Source organism: Acinonyx jubatus, chromosome B3, assembly GCF_027475565.1.
Source record: "Acinonyx jubatus isolate Ajub_Pintada_27869175 chromosome B3, VMU_Ajub_asm_v1.0, whole genome shotgun sequence".
Taxonomy (NCBI): domain Eukaryota; kingdom Metazoa; phylum Chordata; class Mammalia; order Carnivora; family Felidae; genus Acinonyx; species Acinonyx jubatus.
This window is the reverse complement of record NC_069386.1, coordinates 98,237,277-98,262,831: the sequence shown is the minus strand read 5'-3', so window position 1 is coordinate 98,262,831 and position 25,555 is coordinate 98,237,277. Positions and strand designations below refer to the sequence as shown.

Sequence of the window (25,555 nt, the reverse complement as noted above, 5' to 3'; positions counted from 1 at the left end):
GCTGTCGATTAGTGGTAGAAACTTTTATAGTTCTTTGTTAATAGGTTAGCATTTGGCTTCTGTTTGCTGATCCAAACAAAAAGTATAAGGAAAGGCAGAAGCAAAGCATTTATAAATTTAATTACATGATTAGCTGTTTCAAAATCATAGGGTCTTCACATTATGGGGTGAAGTAACATTTTCTAAATCTTTATACACAAATAAACACCAGTTTAGAAGTATAGCATCTTAACATTGCTAACTCAAGTGTATGCAGACATAATCTGGTAAACTGTTTAATGGCAATACTGCCACCCTTACTGATGAAATCTTAAATTGTTAATGTGGCTTTATATATTAGACCATTTGTCATACATTCATGTAAATTCTGGTCTATTTCGTTTATCCTACAATGTAGAGGGTATAAGTCACAGAAAATATAGTATGCTCAATGTAAACTTTTTAAAAAAATGTTATTTAGTAAGGGCCAAGTTATGAATGCACTTTAATATCTTGTGACCATTATTTCAAGCTCAAAAATGTACCTTACATTCAGAATACTCTTTAAAAAAAAAACATAGGCTTTCCATTAAAACATGCTTCATAGGATGAGGATTTGAAGTTATATTTTCAAGCATAAATTTAAGAAACATACTTACCTTTGATTCGAGGTAGACATTTGCTGATGACATTTTTGTAATTTTGCATATGTAACTAACTAAAGAGATGGCACAAAGAATAAACAGGCTATCATTAATTAATGCTCGAACAAACACCGTCCACTTCAATTGATTTTCTGGGACATCTCCATGGACTAGCACTGCACAAGTCAAGTTCACCACTAAAAAAAGAAGGCTTGCCAATATGAAGCCCAAATGCAACAGAATTCTGAAAGGAAAAAATAAATGTATTAGATATCTATATACTAATGAGAGATTAGATTTAATTCTGAATTAGTTGTGTTATTTTAGGTACAATAACTCCTTCAGTATAAAATCTTTATGATTTAATTAAATACAAATTAAATAATCACTCAGAGTTACTTGAGATATCTTTGCTATTATAAAATTAGTATCTAAACCTTTTAAAAATGGCATTAGATTTTAAAACATTAACTTAAAAATAACTTAATAAAACATTAACTTAAAAATAATGTCAGTTGCCTCTACCAGGAAGAATAATATAAGATTATTTTAACACTAATTCAAGGAATCCTGCTTTTTTCATTTTTATAACTACTAACCATATTTCATTGACCTTTTCATTCTAGGAATTACCAGGTTTTTATAATTTGCCTGGAAAGTTAATACACTCTATCTAAATGTAAATTGATCACTAATATTAATTTTAAGAGGTTGAGGGAAATGTGCTTTAAATAATGTTCAATTCTTATGAGCTTCTGATTATCCATAGCAAACATCATTTTCAAACATGGCTAAAGAAGAACATAGGGACAGTATATGTGGCATTTCAATACCTTGGCTTCTTATAAAGTTGCATATTTACTATGCATACAGAGGAACTCTGAGAATGAAATGCTCAACTGTATCGTTGGGGTGCCTGGGCTCAGTGGGTTAGGCATCTGACTTCAGCTCAGGTCATAATCTTGCCATTCATGAGTTTGAGCGCCGCGTCGGGCTCTGTGCTGATGGCTCAGAGCCTGGAGCCTGCTTCAGATTCTGTCTCCCTCTCTCTCTGCCCTTCCCCTGCTTGTGCTCTCTCTCTCTCAAAAATAAACATTAAAAAAAGAAAAAGAAACGCTCACCTATATCTCGTAAAGAAAAATTAGACCACCACATAAAAACTCTTCATGTAAGGTATGGCTACCTGTATTAAGTAGCTGTGACAGCTCTCTATATGAAAGTAATCCCAGTTCAAATACATTTATAACCCAAATTAAGATGAGCCAGAAATTTATTCAGCATCCTAATATCTTTTATTTTGGATCATTTTCAACACTGGGAATCATAAAATGTTGTCTGCCTTTGGAAATAGTTTAAAAGAGGTTAATTGAAGGTAATGTGTAATCTGTCACAAGCAATCCTTTGTTAAGTGTACAAAGTACAAAAATTTTAGTTTGAGAAGTTTAGATCTTAATATTATCTCAGATTAAATAATAAAAATAATAATATTAACTTGAAACCCAAAATGGACCTTGAAATTGTCCCTATGTCCAGAGGATTGTAATAGTTTAGGAAGCCAAAATATAGAGGTTAAATGAGTTGAATAGCCAATGAATTAGCGGGAGAATTGGTCTGAAACCCACGTCTCCTAACTCCCCAGTTTAGCACTCTCATTTTTGACATTAATCAATACCAAAACATTCCTTATTTCATGGAACTATACCACACACGCTTGCCCCAAAAAGTATAATCTAACTTTAATATGTGTAGGCCCTATGAAACTATATCTGACATCTAAAGCATGACAGTAGCAGAACAGCAAAAACAGGTGTTAGGCAGCAATATGGCTGAGGCGAGAACTGTAGAATCTGCAATTCACTTCTGATGTGCTAATCTAACCACTGGACTTCCTATAAAACTGCTACAGCACCCTCAACTACCATGACCTTCTACTTTGAGAAGTCTATTGTGAAAAAAATTAGACCTTGCTACTCACGAAACTTACTTGTGTTTGTCAAGTTCAGTGGCACATCTGACTTTACATATAACCTATAAAAAGAGTATAGAAAGGTTTTTGAAAATGTGTAATACAGTATTCTTAAATTTGTTTTGACTTTGTGTTTCAAAGTGATAAACTACAAATAATAATATGTTACAAAAAATAATAGTTAAATAAACTCAAATGTTAACATTTGAACTACCATGAAGCAAAAACAAGCAGGTTTCCAAAGACTTAAAACAGTAATAATTTTCTTTGTCCCAAATTTAAATTTCTATCTTTAAAATTTTAAACAGAATGAACTCAGTTTAAACATTTATTGAACTTTTATTGTGAGCCATTGTGCTGGATAGCTTGCCACCTTTTCTAAACTTCATTATATTACTCACATTTTGTCTTAAAATGGAACTACTTACTTAAATATGAATATGACAATATTTTCCAAAGATTTTTTTCCCCTAAGATGAAATGAAGTAGCAAAAGGAAACAAGGGACCAAAAAATGAACACAAAGAGAATGAGCACATATCATACTTAGTAAACTTTCTTCTTTCACAAAGCCTTGCAAAGGGCAGGTTCTCAAATACTTGTTGAATAAAATTAAGTAGGTAGGTAAGTAGAATTTGAAATGAACATGGTAAATTCTGAGAGCATAGTGCAGAAGGACTTAATTTCTCACTGATGAATTTGAACTTTATTTAGATAATGGGAAGATACTGAAGTTTTTTTATGTAGATGCTGCAAAATATGAAATTTCATTAATATGGCATCAATGCACAGACTACTTTAGAGAAATTATGTACTTGAAGTAGAAAGACTAGTTATAAGACTATTGAAATAGGGTATGAACTTTGGGGGCATGGAAGGAAAGAGGCAAGCATAAAGCATTATAAACAAAAACAGTATATGTACTCAATAACTTATTACATTCATTCAAGCATTTATTGAGCACACATTTTGAGAGGTGCTGTGGTTCATAAATATAGTAACTGTTTCTGCTCTCAAGGAGCTCAGTGTATTGAAGAAATAGATAAACCATTTATTTTAACATATTGTGATGTCCATGCAAAAGATGCTATCACAACATCTAGGAAGGGAGAAAGACTAATTCAGTCCAAGAAGAGGTAAGAGGTGAGGAGAAAGGGGAAAGACTGCATAGAGTCAGGGAGGACTTCTCAAAGGAAGTTGAGCCAGAGCCAAGTTATGAAGGGCAAATGAGTGTTAGGCAAATGCTTAAAGATAGCAGCCTATGCATCTACTCATATCCATTGTATTTTTGTTAAGCAGAAGGTAGATGTGATACAGGAGTCCAAATCATACCACTTAAATCATTCTCAGATGTACCCATTTTCTCTGTCTCCACTACTGAGGTACATATTACAACAGCTTTTTAATTGGTCTCTCTGCTTCTATTCTTTACTCTTATCTTTAGAAGATAAGTGTTCATTTTACTACATTTCCTTTTCTTCTCAGCTGTCTACATATAATTTTAATTATTTTTACAAATATATATAAGACAAAACTCATCATTTGATTTTTTATTTTTTTATTTTTTAAAATTTACATCCAAATTAGTTAGCAAATAGTGCAACAATGATTTCAGGAGTAGATTCCTTAGTGCCCTTTACCCATTTAGCCCATCCCCCCTCCCACAACCCCTCCAGTGACCCTCAGTTTGTTCTCCATATTTATGAGTCTTTTCTGTTTTGTCCCCCTCCCTGTTTTTATATTATTTTTGTTTCCCTTCCCTTATGTTCATCTGTTTTGTCTCTTAAAGTCCTCATATGAGTGAAGTCATATGATATTCGTCTTTCTCTGACTGACTAATTTCACTTAGCATAATACCCTCCAGGTCCATCCACATAGTTGCAAATGGCAAGATTTCATTCTTTTTGATTGCTGAGTAATACTCCATTGTCTATATATACCACATCTTCTTTATCCATTCATCCATTTAGTCTCTTTCCATACTTTGGCTGTTGTTGATAGTGCTGCTATAAACATGGGGGTGCATGTGTCCCTTCGAAATAGCACACCTGTATCCCATGGATAAATGCCTAGTAGTGCAATTGCTGGGTCGTAGGGTAGTTCTATTTTTAGTTTTTTGAGGAACCTCCATACTGTTTTCCAGAGTGGCTGCACCAGCTTGCATTCCCATCACCATTTGATTTTTAAGTGTACAGTTCAACTGCATTAAGTACATTCACATTGCTGTGCAAACCATTGCCATCATCCATCTCCAGAACTTTTTCATCCTCCCAAACTAAAATTTTGTATTCATTAAAAAACAACTCCTCATTTTCCCTCCTCCAGTACCTGGCAACCACCATTCTATTTTCTGTCTCTGCGAATTTGACTGCTGTAGGAACCTCATATAAGGGGAATAATACAACATTTGTTGTTTTGTGATTGGCTTATATCACTTTAGCATAATGTCTTCAAGGTTTACCCATGTTGTAAAGTGTGTCACAATTTCCTTTTCCTTTAAGGTTGAATAAGATTCTCTTGTATGTATACACCACATTTTGTTCATCCATTCATCCATCAATGAACACTTGAGTAGCTTCCACCTTTTGCATATTGTGAATAATGCTGCTATAAATAGTATGTTCTATATATGAACATGTTTTTAAAATTTTTTTTAATGTTTATTTTTGAGAGAGAGAGAGAGTCTGAGCCTGAGCAGGGGAGGGACACAGAGAGAGAGAGAGAGACATGGAATCTGGAGGAGGCACCAGGGTCTGAGCTGTCAGCCTAGTTTTAACTCTAGTTAAAATACTGTTGAACTTGAGTGAGTCTACTCAACCACATTCTCAAGGTTATGAATCTAAAGACCTGAATGTGAGAACTAAAAAGATAAAAATCCTAGAAGAGAGTACAGGCAGTAATTTCTCTGATACTGGTGATAGCAACATTTTTCTAGACATTTCTCCTCAGGTAAGGGAAATAAAAGCAAAAATAAACTATTGGGACCACATCAAAATAAAAAGTTTCTGCACAGCCAAGGAAACCATCAACAAAACAAAAAAGACAACCTACTGGATGGAAAAAGATATTTGCAAATGAAATATCTGATAAGGGGTTAATATCCAAAATATGTGAAGAGCTTATGCAACTCAACACCAAAAAAACCCAAAAACAAAACAACAACGACAACAAAACAAAAACCCAAAATAATCTAATTAAAAGATGGGCAGAAGACATGAACAGACATTTCTCCAAAGACATACAGATGGCTAACATATACATGAAAAGATGTTCAACAGCACTAATCATCAGAGAAATGCAAATCAAAACCACAATAAGATACTACCTCATACCAGTCAGAATGGCTAAAATAAAAAAAGAAAGAAAGAAAAAAAGAAAAAAGTGTTGGCGAGGATGTGGAAAAAAAGAAAACCTTTGTGCACTGTTGGTGGAAATGCAAACTGATGCAACCACTGGGGAAAAATTAATGTATAATCCTGGAATTTTTTTCCATAAGTGGCATTATTGAAACAAATGGCAAAATCTGAATAAGGCCTGAAGATTAGATAATAGTATTATATAAATATTCAACTGTATGATTTTTGTAATTATATTGTAGTTACGTAAGATAATTTTATTTTTTAGGGAAGTATACATTGAAGTGCACATTTAGGGTTAAAGGGGCATCACATATACAATTTACTGTCAAATGATTTTTTTAAATCATATTAAAACATGTTCATATAGGGGCGCCTGGGTGGCTCAGTCATTTAAGCATCCGACTTCGGCTCAGGTCATGGTCTCATGGTTCATGAGTTCGAGCTCTGCATCAGGCTCTAGGCTGACAGCTCTGGCTTACATTCCGGAGTAAAGATAAGGTCTGACTGTCTGTCTCCCTTCCTTATTTCAGAGTTCTTCCCCTGTAACATACCCTGCTGCAGGCATAGGTAACATCTGGCCCTCACTCCGTTAACCTTATGGAAACTGGGGCTAGGGACCTGATGCAAGACGTTGCTTTGGTTGTTTTTTCAATGAGTAATGACCCCATGGGTCTTGTGTTTTCTGTTAGTATATGTATATACAACTGTGGGTAATTAATCTGTTAGCTTGCAAGTAAGGTAAAATCTCAGACCTTTCATTGTTTCTAATGTAATAATCTGCTGGTCAGAAACAGAGTAGAGAGGGTGAAATGATAAATGGGGAGCAGGAGAGAGGAAGGGAGAGTTCAATCATTAAAGAAGGCTCTAGAAGAAGCTTGAAAAGAAAAATACATACTTTTGAGTCAAGAGGTTAGAAAAAAATAGTTGAAGAAAAACCTGGAGGTCTGCACAGAAAATTTAAAATAATCTATAAACCAGCTGTTAAAATAAGAAATTTGGATGTAGCTGTGCATGGATACAAACATTTTGATCTAGAGAAGATGGCTGAGAGAATTGGGCAGATGGATTCTATTTTTTTCTAGTAAAGTAGGAGGCAAGGTCATATCCTGGGAAGGGATGTTAGATTTAAGCACTGGTAATATGGAAAACATTTGGAACACATGAATAGAAGGGTTATAAAGGAATATATTGAGAAGCAGAGAGGTCCAGGTAAAGTCAAGCAGTTGTCAGTGGATACAGATTGCAAGATTTCCTAATTTTAAAATCGAAAAAATCTAATAGAAGAAAATGGATGCCATTACAAAAAGTTTAAATAACTAGGATGCATTTTTCATGTAATAATTTAAAACTGTAATATGCAAAACTATTAGAGAGAAAGAAAAAGTGGGTGAGTGAACTATGTTGGCACAGCAAGAAGTCAAGTAAGGGGAATACTAGATTGATTGTAGGTTCTAAGTGCAAAAGAGATCACAAGGTGGCTAATGGAGTAGGAAAAACAGATGTAGTAAAGTGATTAAAAGTTGGGATAAGGTTGAGAAACAGATAAAAGGATGATTTTAAGATGTATAAGGGAAAAGAGATAGAAGACACTAGTTAGAAAGAATTGCTTCATTTTAAAGAGTTGACCCAAGGTGTGGCCTTGCTTTTGGGTGGCTAAAATAGAAAGGTAGGATTTTAGAGCTCTGAGAAGCCACTGAATTGAGTCTCATTGGATGGATTATCAATATGGGCTTTGAAAAAGATCTATACAACAGCAGATCAGGGCAGAAGAAAGTGCTGATTCATCTAGGAAAGTGCGAGTTATTATTATAGCCAATGATGACCTAATCAGATGGCATGGATTTCAGAGGTGATGATGGTATAACATCAGTAAGTAGTATTGGGAAACATAAAGTAGTCTGATTGCTCTTCCCACAAATTGAGATTGGTGGGGATGGTTTATAAGGCACAAAGTGTCATCTGGAGAAGCTAAATTTTACTGAAGGTACTTAAAAGTTTCAAATGAAGAAGACAATGGGGACAAGGTGGGAAATATAATAAGGTTACAGGTCATGTACAGGGATAAAAAATGGGTGAGAAGTAGTTGAGGAGAATAAGGAAAAAATTTTTAAAAATTAAATGAAATTCAGGAAAAAATTAAAATTAAAATTTTAAATAATTAAAAATTAAAAAAATCAGCCCAGATTTGCAGAATACATTACAATGCGTCATAAATACAACCAGTGGTTTACATCACATTTGGGGTATAATAAGGTTAAAAACAATGATCTGATATTAGTAGAATACAGAATATGTACTTTATAGAATATAGCTAATAGGACAAGATCCTGAATAAACCAAAAATTAGTAATATAAAAAATGTCATGGAATTACATATTATTTGTTAAGACAGTAAAGGGTAGTTAATGAAACATAAGAAACATGTAGATTTTTTTGAAGTTTAGAATGGTAAATAACACATCTAAATGACTTGCCGATGTCAATTTATGTCAGAGTGGCCATATCTTTCCAGGTCTTTCTTAATACCAAAAAAAAAAAACAAAAAAAAAAAACCCAAAAAACTAACAACAAAAAAACCTGAATAAATGAGCCATTTACAGAAGGATATTGTTCTTTACTACAAAAGTATAAAGTATTCTATGGCTTGATCGATATCAAATGTTTTTCATCATATAACCTATCTTTATCCCACAAAGTAGTAGCCCCTTGTTTAGAAAATGTTGATTTAGAATTTTTGAATTAATGAATATATAAAATACTGTTATCATTTAGCACACTTTATTTTATTAAAAAAATTCAACCTATTTATAAGTGATCTGAAATGATTTTTCCATTTTAAAATGTCAACTTCTGTATTTTGTCTCCCTATTGAACTCCTCAAGTAAAGGGAAGAAAGATCAGAGTACGACAAATATATTTTATTTGTGAATGTTATCTAATGTAAGTTTAATTCATACAGGTATCCCAAGATTTGAGAAAGAGTGACACTACAGCTATATATTATTTATTGTTTTCTGTTGCATGTAGACCCATGTTGCATGTAGATGTTAGGGAATGAAATACTTATAGAATAGATGCATTTTATAGAATTTATTTTTTTTCAAAGTTGATTTTTTCACTTTTGTTGATTTCAAATAGAAACTTAAATGAAATTTTCATTGGAATTTTCAAGTGGAAACTTTACTGGAAAATTTGGCATTGATGCAATTACTTTCACAGACACAGTTATCCATAGTTTCCATCTCAAATGCTTAAGTTCCCATGAAGAGTAGTGCACCATTTTCAAGCCTACCATTGCTACTGCTTGCATATAAAAATGAGGTTTTAGCTATAAATTGAATAGCCAGACATTTTTTAGATATTACCTCTCAATGCCTACATTTCATTTTTAAGAACTTTCTCTCTCTCTTTTTAACCTTCAAAGCATATTTTTCTTTATAGCAGCCTATTCTTTCTGGGATACACAGGATACAATACATTCTTGTCTCTCTCTTATGACACTAAAACCTTTTTTTTTTTTTTTTTTTTACTTTCTTCTTTCAGGCAGACAAAATGAGGAAACAGAGAAATTTAACCTGAATGAAAGAATGAAAGAACAGAACAGTGACATAGCAAGAGATCTAAGTGAAACAGATATAAGTAACATGACTGATAAAGAATTCAAAGCAATGATCATAAGGATACTCAATGGACATGAGAAAAGAGTGAAAGATATAAATGAGACACTTAACACAGAAATAAGGAACAACATAGCAAAAATACAAGGTTCAATAAACAAAATGAGAACACATTTGACAGAATGAACAGGATGGAGGAATGAGAGGAACAAATTAATGATTTAGAAGACAGAGTATTGCAAAGTAATCAAGCTGAACAAAAAAGAGAAAAGAGAAATTGCAAATTTAGAATAGACTTACGGAACTCAGTGACTTCATCAAACGTAATATTTGTATTGTAGGAGTCCCAGAAGAAGAAGAGAGAGAAAAGGGGCAGAAAATTTATTTGAAGAAATAATAGCTGAAAAACTCTGTAATCTGGAGAAGGAAACAGATATCCAGATTCAGGAGGCACAGAGAACTCCCATCAAAATTAACAAAAGCAGATCCATTCCCATCAAAATCAACAAAAGGAGATCCACTCCAAAACATATTGTAATTAAGTTGGTAAAAGACAGTGATACAGAAAAAAAAAACCTAAAAGCAGCAAGACAAAATAAGACAGTAACTAACAAGGGGGGGGGGGGGGACTTTTCAGCAGAAACTTTCTAAGTCAGACGGGAGTGGCATGGTATGTACAAGGTGTTGAATGGGAAAAATCTGCAGCCAAGAATACTCTATCCAGCAAGGCTACCATCCAGAATAGAAGGAGAGGTAAAGAGTTTCCTAGATAAACAAAAACTAAAGGAGTTCATGACCACTAAACCAGCTCTACAAGAAATATTAAAGGTGACTCTGAGTAGAAAGGAGATACCAAAGTGACAGTTATAAAGCTAGGAAACACAAAAGCAGTAAAAATTACTATTTCTGTAAAAAATTAGCCAAGGAAGTCACAAAATAAAAGAATATAAAATATGACACCATATACCTAAAACGTGGGGAGGAAAGAAGTAAAGAATGGGTTCAAACTTAAATGACCATCAACTTAATATAGACTGCTATATGCAGAAGAGTTTATACACAAATTGAATGGTAACCACATATCAAAACTCACTAATAAATATGCAAAGAATAAAGAGAAAGAAATACAAATATATCACTAAAGAAAACCAGCAAACCATGAAAGAGAGAAAGACCAGAAAGGATCAGAGAAAATCTTCTGAAACAACCATAAAACAAGAAGTAAAATGGCAATAAATATATATCTATTGATAAATACTTTGTATATAAATAGACTAAATGCTACAATCAAGATATAGGGTGTAGGGTGACAGAATGAATTAAAAAAACAAGATCTATCTATATGCTGCCTGCAAGAGACTCCTTTTAGACCTAATGACACCTACAGATTGAAAGTGAGGGTATCTGACTGGGAATTTTGATCGTAGGGTCATGAGTTCAAGCCCCACTTTTGGTGTAGAGCTTACCTTAAAAAATAAATAGAAAGTGAGTGGATAGAGAAACATCTAACATGCAAATGGATGTCAAAAGAAAGTCAGAATATTAATACTTACATCGGACAAATTAGACTTTAAAACAGACTTTAACAAGACAGAAAGGACACTATGCCATAATAAAGACGACAATCCAACGAGAAGATACGGCAATTGTAAATATTTATGCACCCAACATAGAAACACCCAAATACATAAAACAGTTAATAACAAATATAAAGGAACTAACTGATAATAACAATAATAGTAGGGGACATTAACGTCCCATTCACATCAATGGACAGATGATCTAAACAAAATCAATAAGGAAACAATGATTTGAATGGCATTGGAACAGATGGATTTAACAGATATATTCACAACATTCCATTCTAAAACTCCAGAACACACATTCTTTACATTTTTTAATAAAATTTTTATATAAATTTTAAATAAAAATTTTTAATAAAAAAATATAACCAAAGAGGTGAAAAACCTATATTCTTAACTATAAAACACTGATGAAAGAAATTGAACATTCTCCAGAACAAATCACATATTAGCTTACAAAACAAGCTTCAACAAATTGATGAAGATTGAATGATCTATCAAAAAGATTCTAGGGGTGCCTGGGTGGCTCAGTCGGTTAAGCATTCAACTTCAGCTCAGGTCACGATCTCACAGTTTGTGAGTTCGAGCCCTGCATGGGGCTTTGTGCTGACAGCATGGAGCCTGCTTCAGATTCTGCTTCAGATGCTTCAGATTCCCCCTTTCTGCCCCTCCCCTGCTCGCACTCTTGTCTCTCTGTCTCTCCAAAATAAATAAGCATTAAAAAAAAAGATTCTATGCATCTTTTCTGACCATTATGTCAGAAGGTTGTGTAGAAGTCAACCACAAGAAAAAAAATCTAGAATGACCACAAATACATTCAGGTTAATAACATGCTACTAAACAATGAAGAGGTCAACCAGGAAATAAGGGAAGAAATTTAAAAAGTACATGGAAACAAATAACAATGAAAACACAACGGTCCAAAACCTCCAGGATGCAGTTAAAGTGATTCTAAGAGGGAAATTTATAACAATATAGGCCTTACTCAAGAAGCAAGAAAAAACCCAAATGAAAAACTTAACCTTACACCTAAAGGAGCTAGAAAAAGAACAACAAACATAACCTAAAACTAGCAGAAGGAAAGAAATAATAAAGATCAGTGCAGAAAATAAATGATGTAGAAATTTAAAAAAAACAATAGAGCAGATCAATGAAACCAGGTACTGGTTCTTTGAAAAAAATTTTTTAAAAATTAATAAACCTCTAGCCAAACTTATCAAGAAAAAAAGAAAGGACTCAAACAAATAAGATTACAAATGAGAGAGGAGAAATAACAACCAACACCAAAAAATACAAATGATTATATGAGAATATTATGAAAAACTAGATGCCAACAAATTGGACACCTAGAACCTAGAAGAAATGGATAAATTCATAGAAACATAAACTACCAAACTGAAACAGGAAAAAATAGAAAATTTGAACAGACAGGTAATCAGCAAAGATACTGAATCAGTACTTAAAAAAAAAAAAAAATCCCAACAAACCAAAGTCCAGAACCAGATGGCTTCACAAGGGAATTCTACCAAACATTTAAAGAAGAGATACTACCTCTTCTTCTCAAACTATTCCAAAAAAACAGAAAAGGAAGGAAAACTTTCAAATTCTTTCTATGAAATCAGTAATACACTGATACCAAGACTACCTAAAGACACCACAAAAAAAGAGAAATACATATCAATATCCCTGATGAACTTAGATGCAAAAATCCTCAATCAAATACTAGCAAACTGAAACCAATACATTAGCAAAATCATTCACCATGATCAAGTGGGATTTATTCCTGTGTTGCAAGAGTGGTTCAATATTCACAAATGAATCAACATGATATATCACATCAATGAGAGAAAGGATGAGAATCATATAATCATTTTGATAGACATATAAAAAGCATTTGACAAAGTACGACATCCATTCATGATAAAAACCCTCAACAAATTAGGTTTAGAGGGAACATACCTCAACAAAATAAAGGCCATATATGAAAAACTCACAGCTAACACCATCCTTTATGGGGAAAAACTGAGAGCTTTTCCCCTAAGGTCAGAAAAAAGACAAGGATGTTCACTCTCAACACTTTTACTCAACATAGTACTGGAAGTCCTAGCCACAGCAATCAGACAAGAAAAAGAAATAAAATTCATTCCGATCAGTAAAAAAGATTTGCAGATGACACGATGCTCTATATAAAAAACCTGAAGACTCCACCAAAAAACTGCTAGAACCAATAAATGAACTGAGTAAAGTCACAGGATACAAAATCAATGTACAGAAATCTATTGCATTTCTATCCACCAGTAATGAAGCCGCAGGAAGAGAAATTAAAAAAACAAGCCCATTAACAACTGGACCAAAGAAAAAAAAAAAAAAAAAAAAGATACCTAGGAATAAATATAACCAAAGAGGTGAAAAACCTGTATTCTTAAAACTATAAAACACTGATGAAAGAAATTGAAAGAAATGGAACACAAAGAAATGGAAAGACATTCCATGCTCATGGATTGGAAGAACAAATATTATTAAAATGTCTATACTACTCAAAGCAATCTACACATTTAATGCAATCCCTATCGAAATAGCACCAGCATTTTTCACAGAGCTAAAACAAACAATCTTAAAATTTGTATGGAACCACAAAAGACCTTGAATAGCCAAAGAAATCTTGAAAAAGCAAAGTAAAGCTAGAGGCATCACAATTCCAGACTTCAAGTAATACTACAAAGTTTCAGTAATCAAAACAGTATGATACTGGCACAAAAATAGACACATAGGTCAATAGAATAGAATAGAAAATCTGGAAACAAACCCACAACTTTATGGCCAAATAATCTCAACAAAGTGGGAAAGAATATCCAGTGGGAAAAAGACAGTCTTTTCAACAAATGGTGTTGGGAAAACTGGTCAGCAACTGAAAGAAAGAAATTGGACCACTTCTTACACCATACACAAGAATAAATTCAAAATGGATTAAAGACCTAAATATGAGACCTAAAATCATAAAAATCATAGAAGAGAACACAGGCAGTAACTTTTTTGACATAATCATGGTGACTTTTTTCTAGATATGTCTTCTGAGGCAAGGGAAACAAAGGCAGAAATAAACTATTGGGATTATATCAAAATAAAAAGCTGCTGCACAGTGAAATCAACAGTCAACAAAACTAAAATGTAGCCTACAGAATAGGAGAAGATATTTGCAAATGCCATATCTGATAAAGGACTAGCATCCAAAATATATAAAGAACTTATACAACTCACCCCCCCGCCCCCCGCCAAATAAGTAATCCAATTAAAAAACAGGCAGAAGACATGAATAGACACTTCTCCAAAGAAGACATACAGAGGACCAACATAACAAGAAAAGATGCTCATCATCAGGGAAGTGCAATTCAAAACCACAATGAGATATCACCTCACACCTGTCAGAATGGCTAAAATCAACAACAAAAGAAATGATAAGTGCTGGCGAGGATGAGGAGAAAAAGAAAAACTTGGGCACTGTTGGTGGGAATGCAAACTGGTGCAGCCATGTGGGAAACAGTATGGAGGTTCTTCAATTATTTCCACAATTGCTTAAAATATTTTATTAAAGACACAATGTAATTTAGCTAAAAATATTTATTAAAGGGGACGATATAATGTATTTAAGGCACATGAAGAAGTTTTGGCATTAAGTTGCAAGAAAAGGAATACAAATTATCCCAGTAAATTTCAGAATCTATTACATTAGCACACATAGTTTTTAAAAAACGTTTCAAGAGCACCAGTAATCCATCCCCGATAAGGCACAAGCTTCATGACTCGGTGTCCCCATGCTTAAGCAGCTGCTGTCTGGTGTACTCCCAAATCAGCAGTGCCCCACTCACGTGGACATTGAGTGAGTGGATAATACTTTTTTTTTTTAAATTTTTTATGTTTATTTATTTTTGCTAGAGAGAGACAGAGTGTGAGTGGGGGAGGGCAGAGAGAGTCAAAAAGTTAAAAAATAGAAATATACTAGATCTAGTACTTTCATGACTGGTATTTACCAAAGAATACAAAAACAATGATTTGTAAAGGTACATGTACCCCTATGTTCACTGCAGCATTATCTACAATAACCAAACTATGAAAGCAGCCCAAGTGTCTATCAATTGATGAATGGACAAAGAAGATGTGGTATATATATACAATGGAATATTATCCAGCTACAAAAAGGAATGAAATCTTGCCATTTGCAATGATATGGATGGAACTAGAGAGTATAATGCTAGGCAAAATAAGTCAGTCAGAGAAAGACAAATATACGATTTCGCTCATATGTGGAATTTAAGAAAAAGAAAAGAGCAAAGGGATAAAAATGAAGAAATGGATTTATAGAGAACAGACTGATAGTTACCAGAGGGGAGGTGGATGGGAGGATGGGTTAAATAGGTGATGGGGATTATGGAGTGCACTTGTCAAGATGAGCACCAGGTGATATATGGAATTGTTGAATTGCTATATTGTACACCTGCAACTAATATAACACTTTGTTAACTAACTGGAATTAAAATAAAAACTTTAGTTTTTAAATGTTTACTTATTTATTTTGAGAGAGAGAGAGACAGCATGAGCAGGAGGGGAGCAGAGAGGGTGGGTGGGAAGAGAATCCCAAGCAGGCTCCACACTCTCAGTGTAGAGCTTGATGCGGGGCTTGATCCCACAATCCTGGGATCATGACCTGAGCTGACATCAAGAGTCAGATGTGCAATCAACTAAGCCACCCAAGTTCCCCTAAAATAAAAACTTTAAAACAAGTTTTTTCTCTCTGCTTCATCTGTTTTCTTTCAAGTTGCTTAAAAATGACGTTATACAATCAAACTGGGGAGCTTTGATTTATAATCAAATAAAGTTCCAGGTTAATATTGAACATACATATCTAATTTTGTTGTCAAATGAAACTCCACTAAAACAATAGTAAAGGAATTTTCTTAAAAGGTATAAACCCCGGGCATCTGGTTTGTTCAGTTGGTTAAGCATCCGACTTTGGCTCATGATCTCATGAACTCTTCCTGAGTTCGAGCCCCACAGGTTCTGCACTGACAACGTGGAGCCTGCCTCAGATTCTGTCTTCCTCTTTCTCTGACCCTCCCCCATTCTCTCTCAAAAATAAATAAATAAACATGAAAAAAAGGCATTAACTCCCAAGTTTGAGTAGAATGGGAAAGGATTACAAAAACAAAAATTGAGAAGCTAGAAAGCAGATGGATGTGTGTGCAGAAAATTTAACATAGTGTGCTTGAGGCTGTTAATTTAAAAAAGCCTACTTGTAAGGTTTCTCCTTGGCTGGTATTTGGGAACTTGGATTTCAGGAGGATTCCCAACATTCCCTACATGATAAGGGTGTTTAATTGAGCCTAAACTGTTTGTGCAAACAATATGATTTATACTCAACATCTGCTTTCCTTCTGGGAGTCTGGAATTTTGGTATGTCTTTGGCAGAGTGCTTACCTGTTTCAATCCCAATAAAATACTTTAGCACTGAATTTCTATTAAGCTTCCTTGGTAAGTAACATTTCATATGTGTTGTCACATCTCTTTACAGAAAGAACTAAGTATATCCTGTGATTCCTCCAGGAGAGGACTCTTGGAAGCTTGTGCCTGGTTTCCTCTGGACCTTACTCCATGTGTCTTTTCCCTTTGCTGATGTTATGCTATCCTTTCACTGTAATAAACTATAACCATGAGTATAATAACTGTGAGTCCTTCTAGCAAATAATCGAGGCTGAGGGTAGTCTTGGAAGTTCTCAACACAATGTGTGATTATCCAAGAAAGATGAATCCCATGACAGTGGTGAGGAGGGTTGAGGACCAACCTACTACACATTTCACAATCTTCAAAAGATATAGGAACCAAGAAAACCAAATACCACTGAAACTGAGATGTGGAAGTAGCTAAAACAGAGATAGATAAAAGCTATTTAAGAGCAGTTAAATGCTTAAATCTCTTTACTAGCCTATCCCCTGGGCAAATGCCCCTTAATCATCCTGACTGGGTGCTTACTTTCTGGAGAGACTACTCTGGCCTGGAAAGTTAGATGGCAGTCACAGTTGGTAGTTTGGCATCATGCTAAAAAGAGAGTTTAATGATGAATGCCAAGTATAGGGATTCTTCCATCCCTTACCTTTTTCCCCAATTAGGTTCTCAGAGTGCTGTAAACTAGACCTCTATTGTCAAAGATTACAATATTTTTTCACCATGAACAATCTGATCATCCCAAGAGAAAAGACCTAAATTCACTAGCATCAGTGGTTTCATAGCCAGTTGACCAGCCAGATCACCCTACAATGTGTACATGTCTCACCCACGTTTAGAACTTCCATTCTTAATTATGAAGACACCCAAGGTAACCAGATAGCCTAAAAGTTTTTAATGAAAGATGGAGATCAAAACAAACACAGGAAAAAGAAAATTATACAGAAAGAAAAAAAACCTAAACAAAAAATCCTATTGTTAATAGAATGATAAGATACTGCACTCATGAAAAAAAAAGATTCTGTTAATAAAAAATTCAGAGAATAAAAAAGCTCATAGAAATTAAACATGTTTGTGGAAGTGAAAAAGAGAAGGGCTGGAAGTTGAGGAAATCACCTCAAAAAAGTAGAGTAAAAAGACAGATGCAAAATAAGGGAGAAGAGGTAAGAAAAGAATCTGTCTTGGAGGTCCAACATCCAAATGTTAGGAGTTCCAGAAAGAGAGAACAGAAACAAAGCAGAGAAAATCATTGAATGATGAAAGAATGTTTCCCTAAAGGATACATGTGACTAAATTGAAAGGGTCTGTTCAATACCCATCAAAATGGATAGAAAGCAGACTCATATGAAGAGACATCCTCTATGAACACTAGGGTCAAAGAAAAATCTAATGGTTTTCAGGAAAGAAAAAAACAAGTCACATATAAAGGATCAAGAATCAGAATGGCTTTCAAACTTTAATAACAACACTAGAAGTGGAGCAATACTTTAAAAATCCTTAGGGAAAATTATCTCTAACCTAGAATTCTATAGCTGCCTAAACTATCAATCAAGTATGACAGTAGAATAAAAATATTTCATACATGAAAAGCCTCAAAAAATTGCTTATCAAGCACCCTTTCTCAAGGAGGTACTAATGGATTACTTCACTGAAACAAGATATACAGTGAAGGATTAACCCGGCAGGCCTGAGCTGCCTAAACTCTGCACATTTCAAGGAAAGATCTGGCCCTTCCCTGGCTCTTGGAAGATAACTTCAAAGTTTTGCATGTGTCTTTGTTTACCTGGAGGCTTGGGCCACAAAAAATTGTCTATGCTAATGACGTGATTTATGGTGGAAGCCCTGAGCCCTGTGGTATCAATCTGACCTTTGAGAAGGCTAGAGATTAAGAAACAAAGGTCAGCCCCAAAGACCCCCCATTCCTACATCACCGTCCCCCAATAAAAACTCTGGATACCGTGTCTTAGGCAAGCTCTCCTGGTTACAATACTTCATAGGTGCCATGTATTGTTGCTAGGAAAATAAATGTTATGTGTAAGACTCTGATGGGAGAGGACAACTTGAGCTTATCACTGGTCTCTCCTGGACTAAGAGAAACCTTGGAGATTTAATTAAATAACTTAATTTTGCAAATAACAAAGCTGAGTTTTAGAGATTAAATGCATTGTCCAAGAACACATAGGAAATTGAAAGAATTAAAATCCAGATGTTTTGACTTCTAATTCAAGGCTCATATGAATCCTGGTTTTCTTTGATATATTCACACATTTAGATCTTTGATGGTATATAGTTGAAGTTAATTCCCTAATTTTTAAGATGACAAATGCTGCTTTATTAATAGTGGTGTCATCTGTATGTCACAGCAACTGCTTATTAGTTGTTCAAGATTTGAAGAATTAACATGTCCAGGAAAAATATATTCAGAAACCAAATTTAGTAAAATATAATGACCTAAAGCAGTTTAACACCTTCATTTTGTGTTATTTTGCATGCTATTAAGTACCTTTACCATCCCCTTTACTTAACCAGAAGTATTTTTTTAAATCATAAATAAATTTTTCTAGGAATGAAGTATTAATTTTATGAGAAGAAAAATTTATGAGCTTTCATTATTGAAAATCACTCTAAAACATAATAGATTACTATGGCCTATTCATTAGCTTAGTATGGACAGTTTTTGAAGATAATTTAACATATTTTATGTCAAGGAATATACAGTTTTTTTAATTTAAAAATGTTTACTATTTATTTTTGACACATAGAGAGAAAGAGAGAGAGAGAGAGACAGGCAGAGAGAGTGGGGAACAAAGGATCCCAAGAGGGCTCTGCACTGACATCAGAGAGCCTGATGTGGGGCTTGAACTCACAAACCGGGAGATCATGACCTGAGCCAAAGTCGGACACTCAACTGGCTGGGCCGCCCAGGAGCCCCCAGAATTTATTTCTGATCTGAGTCCCACTCATGGTTTTAGACTCCTTAGGAAACCAATTTAAATTGAATTTGTGCTGAAACTGTTTTATCCTTTAAAAAGGTTTTTCTAACACTAAATCTCCCATTGTATATTACTGATTTTTCACAAAGCCTTTCATGCTTTTTGAACCAGGAAGATAGCAGAATTGCTTTTTGTGAAGATAGAGAAAGAGAGCCAGATTCATTGGAGAATATTGGTCTGACTGATAATGGTGGAGAAAAAAAATGGGCAGAATATATCAAAAGAAGTAATAGAATATCCCAGGGAAGGAAGAAGCAAAAGGAACACTGCTTACTTTTTATCCTGATTTCTTAAAAACAGTAACAGTTTGAACAAAATCAGTTTGAATGTAACATAATTACATTAACTTAAAAACCTTTTGATTCCATGGTATGATGGAAAAGTTCCCTCGAGTACACTGTATCACCTTAAATTAGCCCAAGTGTTTCCATCAGCAGTTGAATAAAGTACTATACAATTAAGTACTGCCTTTCCTCAGTGAGGAAAAAGCAAAAAAGTTTAAGAAAATATTACTCAAGCATTTTTATCCTCAGACTAAAGCTGAAAAAAAAATTCTAGAGTGTGATGATTATCTTAAGGAAAAATGGCTGCTATAATTGAATTTTTTAAAAAGTTATAAAGATTTGAAGTATCCAGCTACCCCTTATCTTAGAAAGCAGATGATCCTAAATATTTATGTATTTATGTCCTAAACAAACTTTGATTAGTTTTAACATAATATGTGTAACTTTTAAAATTGGCATTCATATTTCAGAGATAGAATTCACAGTGTATTCACAACTCACAGAACTCACAATTCACACGGTATTAAATCTCAGAACTAGGTCATATAGTAAGAAGTTTTTCTTTTTTCCCTTTTTTAATGTTTTTATTTTATTTTTGAGAGAGAGACAGAGAACGCGAGTGGGGAAGGGGTAGAGAGAGGGGGAGACACAGAATCTGAAGCAGGCTTCAGGCTCCTAGCTGTCAGCACAGAACCTGACGTGGGGCTCGAACCCACGAACCGTGAGATCATGAGCTGAGCCAAGGTCAGACACTTAACCGACTGAGCCACCCAGGGGCCCCAGAAGTTTTTCTTTTTTTAAACACTCAAATTCTAGATTACTTTATTAGTGTCAGGCTATTAGGATTAAAGGTATCTTGGATATCACGGAGACTAACCACTTTACAAATTAAATAAATGGCCCAGAAAAGTAATGATTTGGCAAATATCAATTAGCCAAATAAAACAGAATTTGGACTAGAATTCAGATTACCAGACTTCCAGTTCAGGGATACTAAAGTTATACTACTTTAAACAGAAGTCTTAACAAAGTTAAAATTAAAAGATAACAAGGACACTTAATTTACAATAGTTTCTCTTTATTTAAAACAAATTAGATGAGAAATTCTACTTTTGAGTTAGAGATTCTGATTTTATTTGTGGAGACAGAGAGAAAGAAACATTTCTTTTAAACTCCGTTAATTTGCTCAACTATCTGAATCATTGCATTGATCACATATATTACAGTACTAGATGCCTAAGCCCATGCAAAATTTCCTTCAAAATATATGTACAATAGTGGCTGACCTAAACAATATGTAGTATAGTGAAGGGAGGCCGACATTGATGGTTTGTCATGTGATATGTAGTGCTTTATATTTGGTCAGACTTAGGACACCATAAATTTCCCTTAAGTTAAGGTGTACCTTACTCAGAGTTCATTTAATGGGTATTAAATGTAATTTAGCTTTGTTATATGGAAATTATAAAGACAAGATTGTGTTGATCTGTTTTATTCCTTTAAGCAAGATAACACAGAAGTAAAATAGGGAAGAGAAAATACAAATTAGTAGCCCATGGGTTGAGTTTGACCCACAAAATGTTTTGTTTGGCTTATCCAGTGTTAGCCTATGGTATTCTGAACAATACTTCCAATATCCTGTCATTATTTTTTTTCAATATATGAAGTTTATTGTCAAATTGGTTTCCATGCAACACCCAATGCTCATCCCAAAAGGTGCCCTCCTCAATACCCATCACCCACCCCCCCTCCCTCCCACCCCCCATTAGCCCTCAGTTTGTTCTCAGTTTTTAAGAGTTTCTTATGCCTTGGCTCTCTCCCACTCTAACCTCTTTTTTTTTCCTTCCCCCCTCCTGTCATTATTTAAAAAGATTTCCCATTTAAAAAAATCCAAACTTCTGACTTCTCATGAAAAATCAGATGATTTGGCAATGCCAGCTCGCAGCTGGAACTGAATTAATGTAGCTGTTCTCTTTAGATATGTGCTTTCTAGTTGACAACAGTCACTTACCTCTCCCTGTTATCTCTCAAATGGAGTGTCCAGGGCTCTCTGGGCATTTGAGTTTGAGATCCCTGTTTAAAGCAAACATTCTTTTTGAGGGGAGGAGGTAGATAATTGGAAAAAGAGGGGAAAAAAATGAAAAATGAATGGAGAAAGTTCTGCTGTGAAACTATATATTCAGGGATTCCTTCACCCCAGAATATTTAAGATATGGTGAACAAGGGACTTATCCATTCAATAAATATTTATTAAACACCAATTACATGCCAGGTGTTAAGTTAGGTGCTAGGGATACAGCAAGAATAGACTGGTCCTTATTCCAATAATGCTTACAGTCCAGTAAGCTCTCACAAATAAATCACACAAATATAAAATCACAAATGTGCAAATGATATGAAGGAAAGGAGCATAATGCTCTGAGAGTCTATAATTTTGGAATCTAATCTGGTTGGATAGTTGAATGAAGGCTTTCCTGAAGAAATGTTACCTTGGAGCTAAGAGTTAACTAAACAAAGGAAAAAAAACATTCTAAGAAGAGGGAAAAGAACATAGAAAGGTTCTGTGGTATAAGGGAGATGGCAAGTACAAAGGACTGAAAAAATGCTAAGTGTGGCTGGCGTGATGAGGAATAAGGAGGAACACAGTATAAAATGAGGTTGGAACCATGAAGTGTCTTCTAACATGTACGAGAGAATTTGTCTTTATTCTAAGAGTGATCAGAGCCAATGGAGGAATCTGGGGGTGGGACTTTTATAATAAATTAGATTTTTGTTTAAAAAGATAACTGGCAACAATGTGCAGAATGGAATGGTGGCAACCAGAGGATACATACACAGTAATTAGAAGGCTAACTGCCATAGACGTGCAATAAATGGTTGTAGCTTGTACCAGCTGTTGTGGGTGGAGAGAAGTGAATGTTAGAATGTTAAGAGATGTTAGAAGATGTATGATTTGTATGAGTCATTTGCTTTTAGGTGGCATGATGCCATGAGTGTGGATGTGATCACTTCGGAAAAACAGGGGCCCGAGGCTCAGGTCTTAAGAAACGTGAACCTCTGTTGGCAAGGCAGAGATTGAACAGCAGCTAGTGAGGTAGTTAAAAAAAAAAAAAAAAAAAAGAATCCAGAACAGTGTGCTAGCAAAAGTGCTATGCAGTGTAAGTGTTAGAAAGAAAAATATGGTCATTTGATGCTGAGTGATTAACTTGGGTGAGGACTGAAAAATGTGTAATGAACTTGTTGACATGAAGTTCACTGTGGATCTTAAGGTAACAGCTATTTTGGCAGAGTGATGGGGCAAAGACACATTCGCATGGCTGAAGAAGATGGTGAGCATGTGCGTGGTCTTCCCTGAAGAAGCTGATATGAAGAAAGGTAGGGGGTAGCTTTTGGCTTTGTTAAGCCTCTTTCTTGTCTGTTTTCAGATTAATTTTATTAATCTCTACATTCATTTCCTTTTGCTTGTTTCCTTTGGGCTTATTCTACTTTCCTTTTTCTAACAAAAATTGGATGCTTGGCTTGTTAAATTTCAGGTTCTCTTCTGGTGTGAACATTTAAAGTTCTAGATTTGCTTCTTGCATGCCAACTTAGCTGCTTCATTCAAGTTCTGTTATGTAATATTTTTAGTTCTAAGTTCTAAGTTCATGTTCTAAGTATTTTCTAAATTCCATTGTGATTCTTTCCTTTATCTATGTGTTCATATGTGTTTGAAGTTTTACCAAATAAAATTTCGCACATTATTTTTGCTGCTGAATTCAAACAATGTTTTGGTGGTGACAGAATATGGTCTATGGAATTCCAATTCTTTGAAATTTAATATTAATAGCTAATAATCAACATATATGCCAGGAGCCACTCTGAAGATTTTACATGAATTATGTAATTTAGTTGTCACAATGATTCTATGAGGTAGGTACTATTGTTATTCTCATTTTTATAAATGGGAAAATAGGTACTGAGAAGTTAAATAATTTACCCAAGTAACTTTACGAAGCTATGTAGAACTGGTACATGATGGGGCTGCACTTTTTACATTTCTTCCCCACTTTAGATTTTATTCTTGGAGTAAATTGCAAGCAGAATTCTTTACTGGGTTGAGGGTTGTTTTTTTTTTTTGAGGGGGGTCAATTTCATTGAGGAATAATATATGTACAACATACTGCATGTATTTAGGGTGCACAATTTGGTGAGTTTTGTTATGCATACATATACCACCAAAACAATCAAATATAGAATATTTCCACACCCTCTCAATTTCATCCTATACCTCTGTTGTACATCCTCCCTTCTGCCTCAGGCTTCAAGCAACTGGTGATCCAGTTTCTATGCCTATAGGTTAGTTTGAATTTTATTTTTTAAATTATTATGTTCATTTTGAGAGGGGGGTGGGAAGGGCAGGGAAAGAGGGAGACACAGAATCCGAAGCAGACTCCAGGCTCTGAGCTATCAACACAGAGGCCGATGCAGGGCTTGAACCCCCAAACCGTGAGATCATGACCTGAGCTGAAGTCGAATGCTTAACCAACTGAGCCACCCAGGCATCCCTAGTTTGGATTTTCTAAAATTTAATATAAATGTAATATAGTGTGAGTTCATTTTTGTCTGGATTCTTTCATTCTGCCTACCAATATTTAGATTCATTCATGTTGTTTTGTCTATTAATGGCTCGTTCCTCCTTTTACTGCTGAGTAGTACTCTTTTGTATGGATATACCACATTTGTTTATCTCTGGTTTTGTTGGACATCTATGTTAATTTCAGTTTGAAAAAGTTGCTGTGAACATTCATATTCAAGTTTTTGTACGGATATATGCTTTCATTTCTTTTGGGAATCTAGGACTATAATGACTAGGTTTATGACAAGTTTGTTTTCCTTTTTAGAAACTGCCGTTTTCCAAAGTGGTTGTAAAACTTTATGTTCCTATCATCAGTGCATGCATTCCAATTAATCTCCATTTTTGCCAATATTGGTATAGTCAGTGTTTTTAATTTTAGTCTTTCTACTATATTTAGTGGCATCTCATTGTGGTTTTAGTTTTCATTTTCCTGACTAATTATTTTGAGTATCTTTTCATGTGTTTCTTATTGAATTTTATTATAATTGAGCTGTAAGAGATCTTCATATATTCTGGATACAAGTTTGTTGTCAGATATATTTTCTCCCAGTCTGTAACTCGCCTTTTCCTTATCTGCCTTGCAAACAAGTTTAATTTTTATAAAGTCTTATTTGTCAATTTTGGTTCCTGTTTTTGTTTCCTAAGAAATCTTTGTCTCCTTCAAGGCAATGAAGATTTTCTTTTTTTTTCTTCCACAAGTTTTAGCTTTTATATTTAGGCTTATAATCCATGTCAAGTAGATTTCTGTGTGTGGTGTGAGGTAAGAATCAATATTCAGTTTTTTCAATATGGACAACCAGTTATTTCAGCACCATTGTCTAAAAATAGCATTCATTTCCTCCCTAAATTACCTTCACATCTTTGTAAAAAAAAAAATCAATTAACTACATATGTATGAGCCTAATTCTGGATTTATTCTGCCTCATTGACCTACATGTCTATTTTTTCCCATTATTACAATGTCTTGATTACTGTAACTTTATAATAAATCTTAAAATCAGGTAGTATGATTCTCCAAC

At 34.4% G+C, this 25,555-nt stretch overlaps 1 protein-coding gene across 2 annotated transcripts in view; it reads right to left on the bottom strand.

Annotated features, from left to right (window-relative positions):
* The window catches only part of GPR137C (G protein-coupled receptor 137C), a 61,724-nt gene that overhangs the window by 23,843 nt on the left and 12,326 nt on the right, over window positions 1-25,555 (bottom strand). For both annotated transcript variants that reach the window (XM_015080084.3, XM_027065716.2), the window contains exons 2-3: window positions 2,608-2,651; window positions 639-867 (exon numbers count right to left, since the gene is read on the bottom strand). In XM_015080084.3, coding sequence (XP_014935570.2) covers window positions 639-867; window positions 2,608-2,651 — 273 coding nt within the window. The remainder of the gene's footprint in view (window positions 1-638; window positions 868-2,607; window positions 2,652-25,555) is intronic.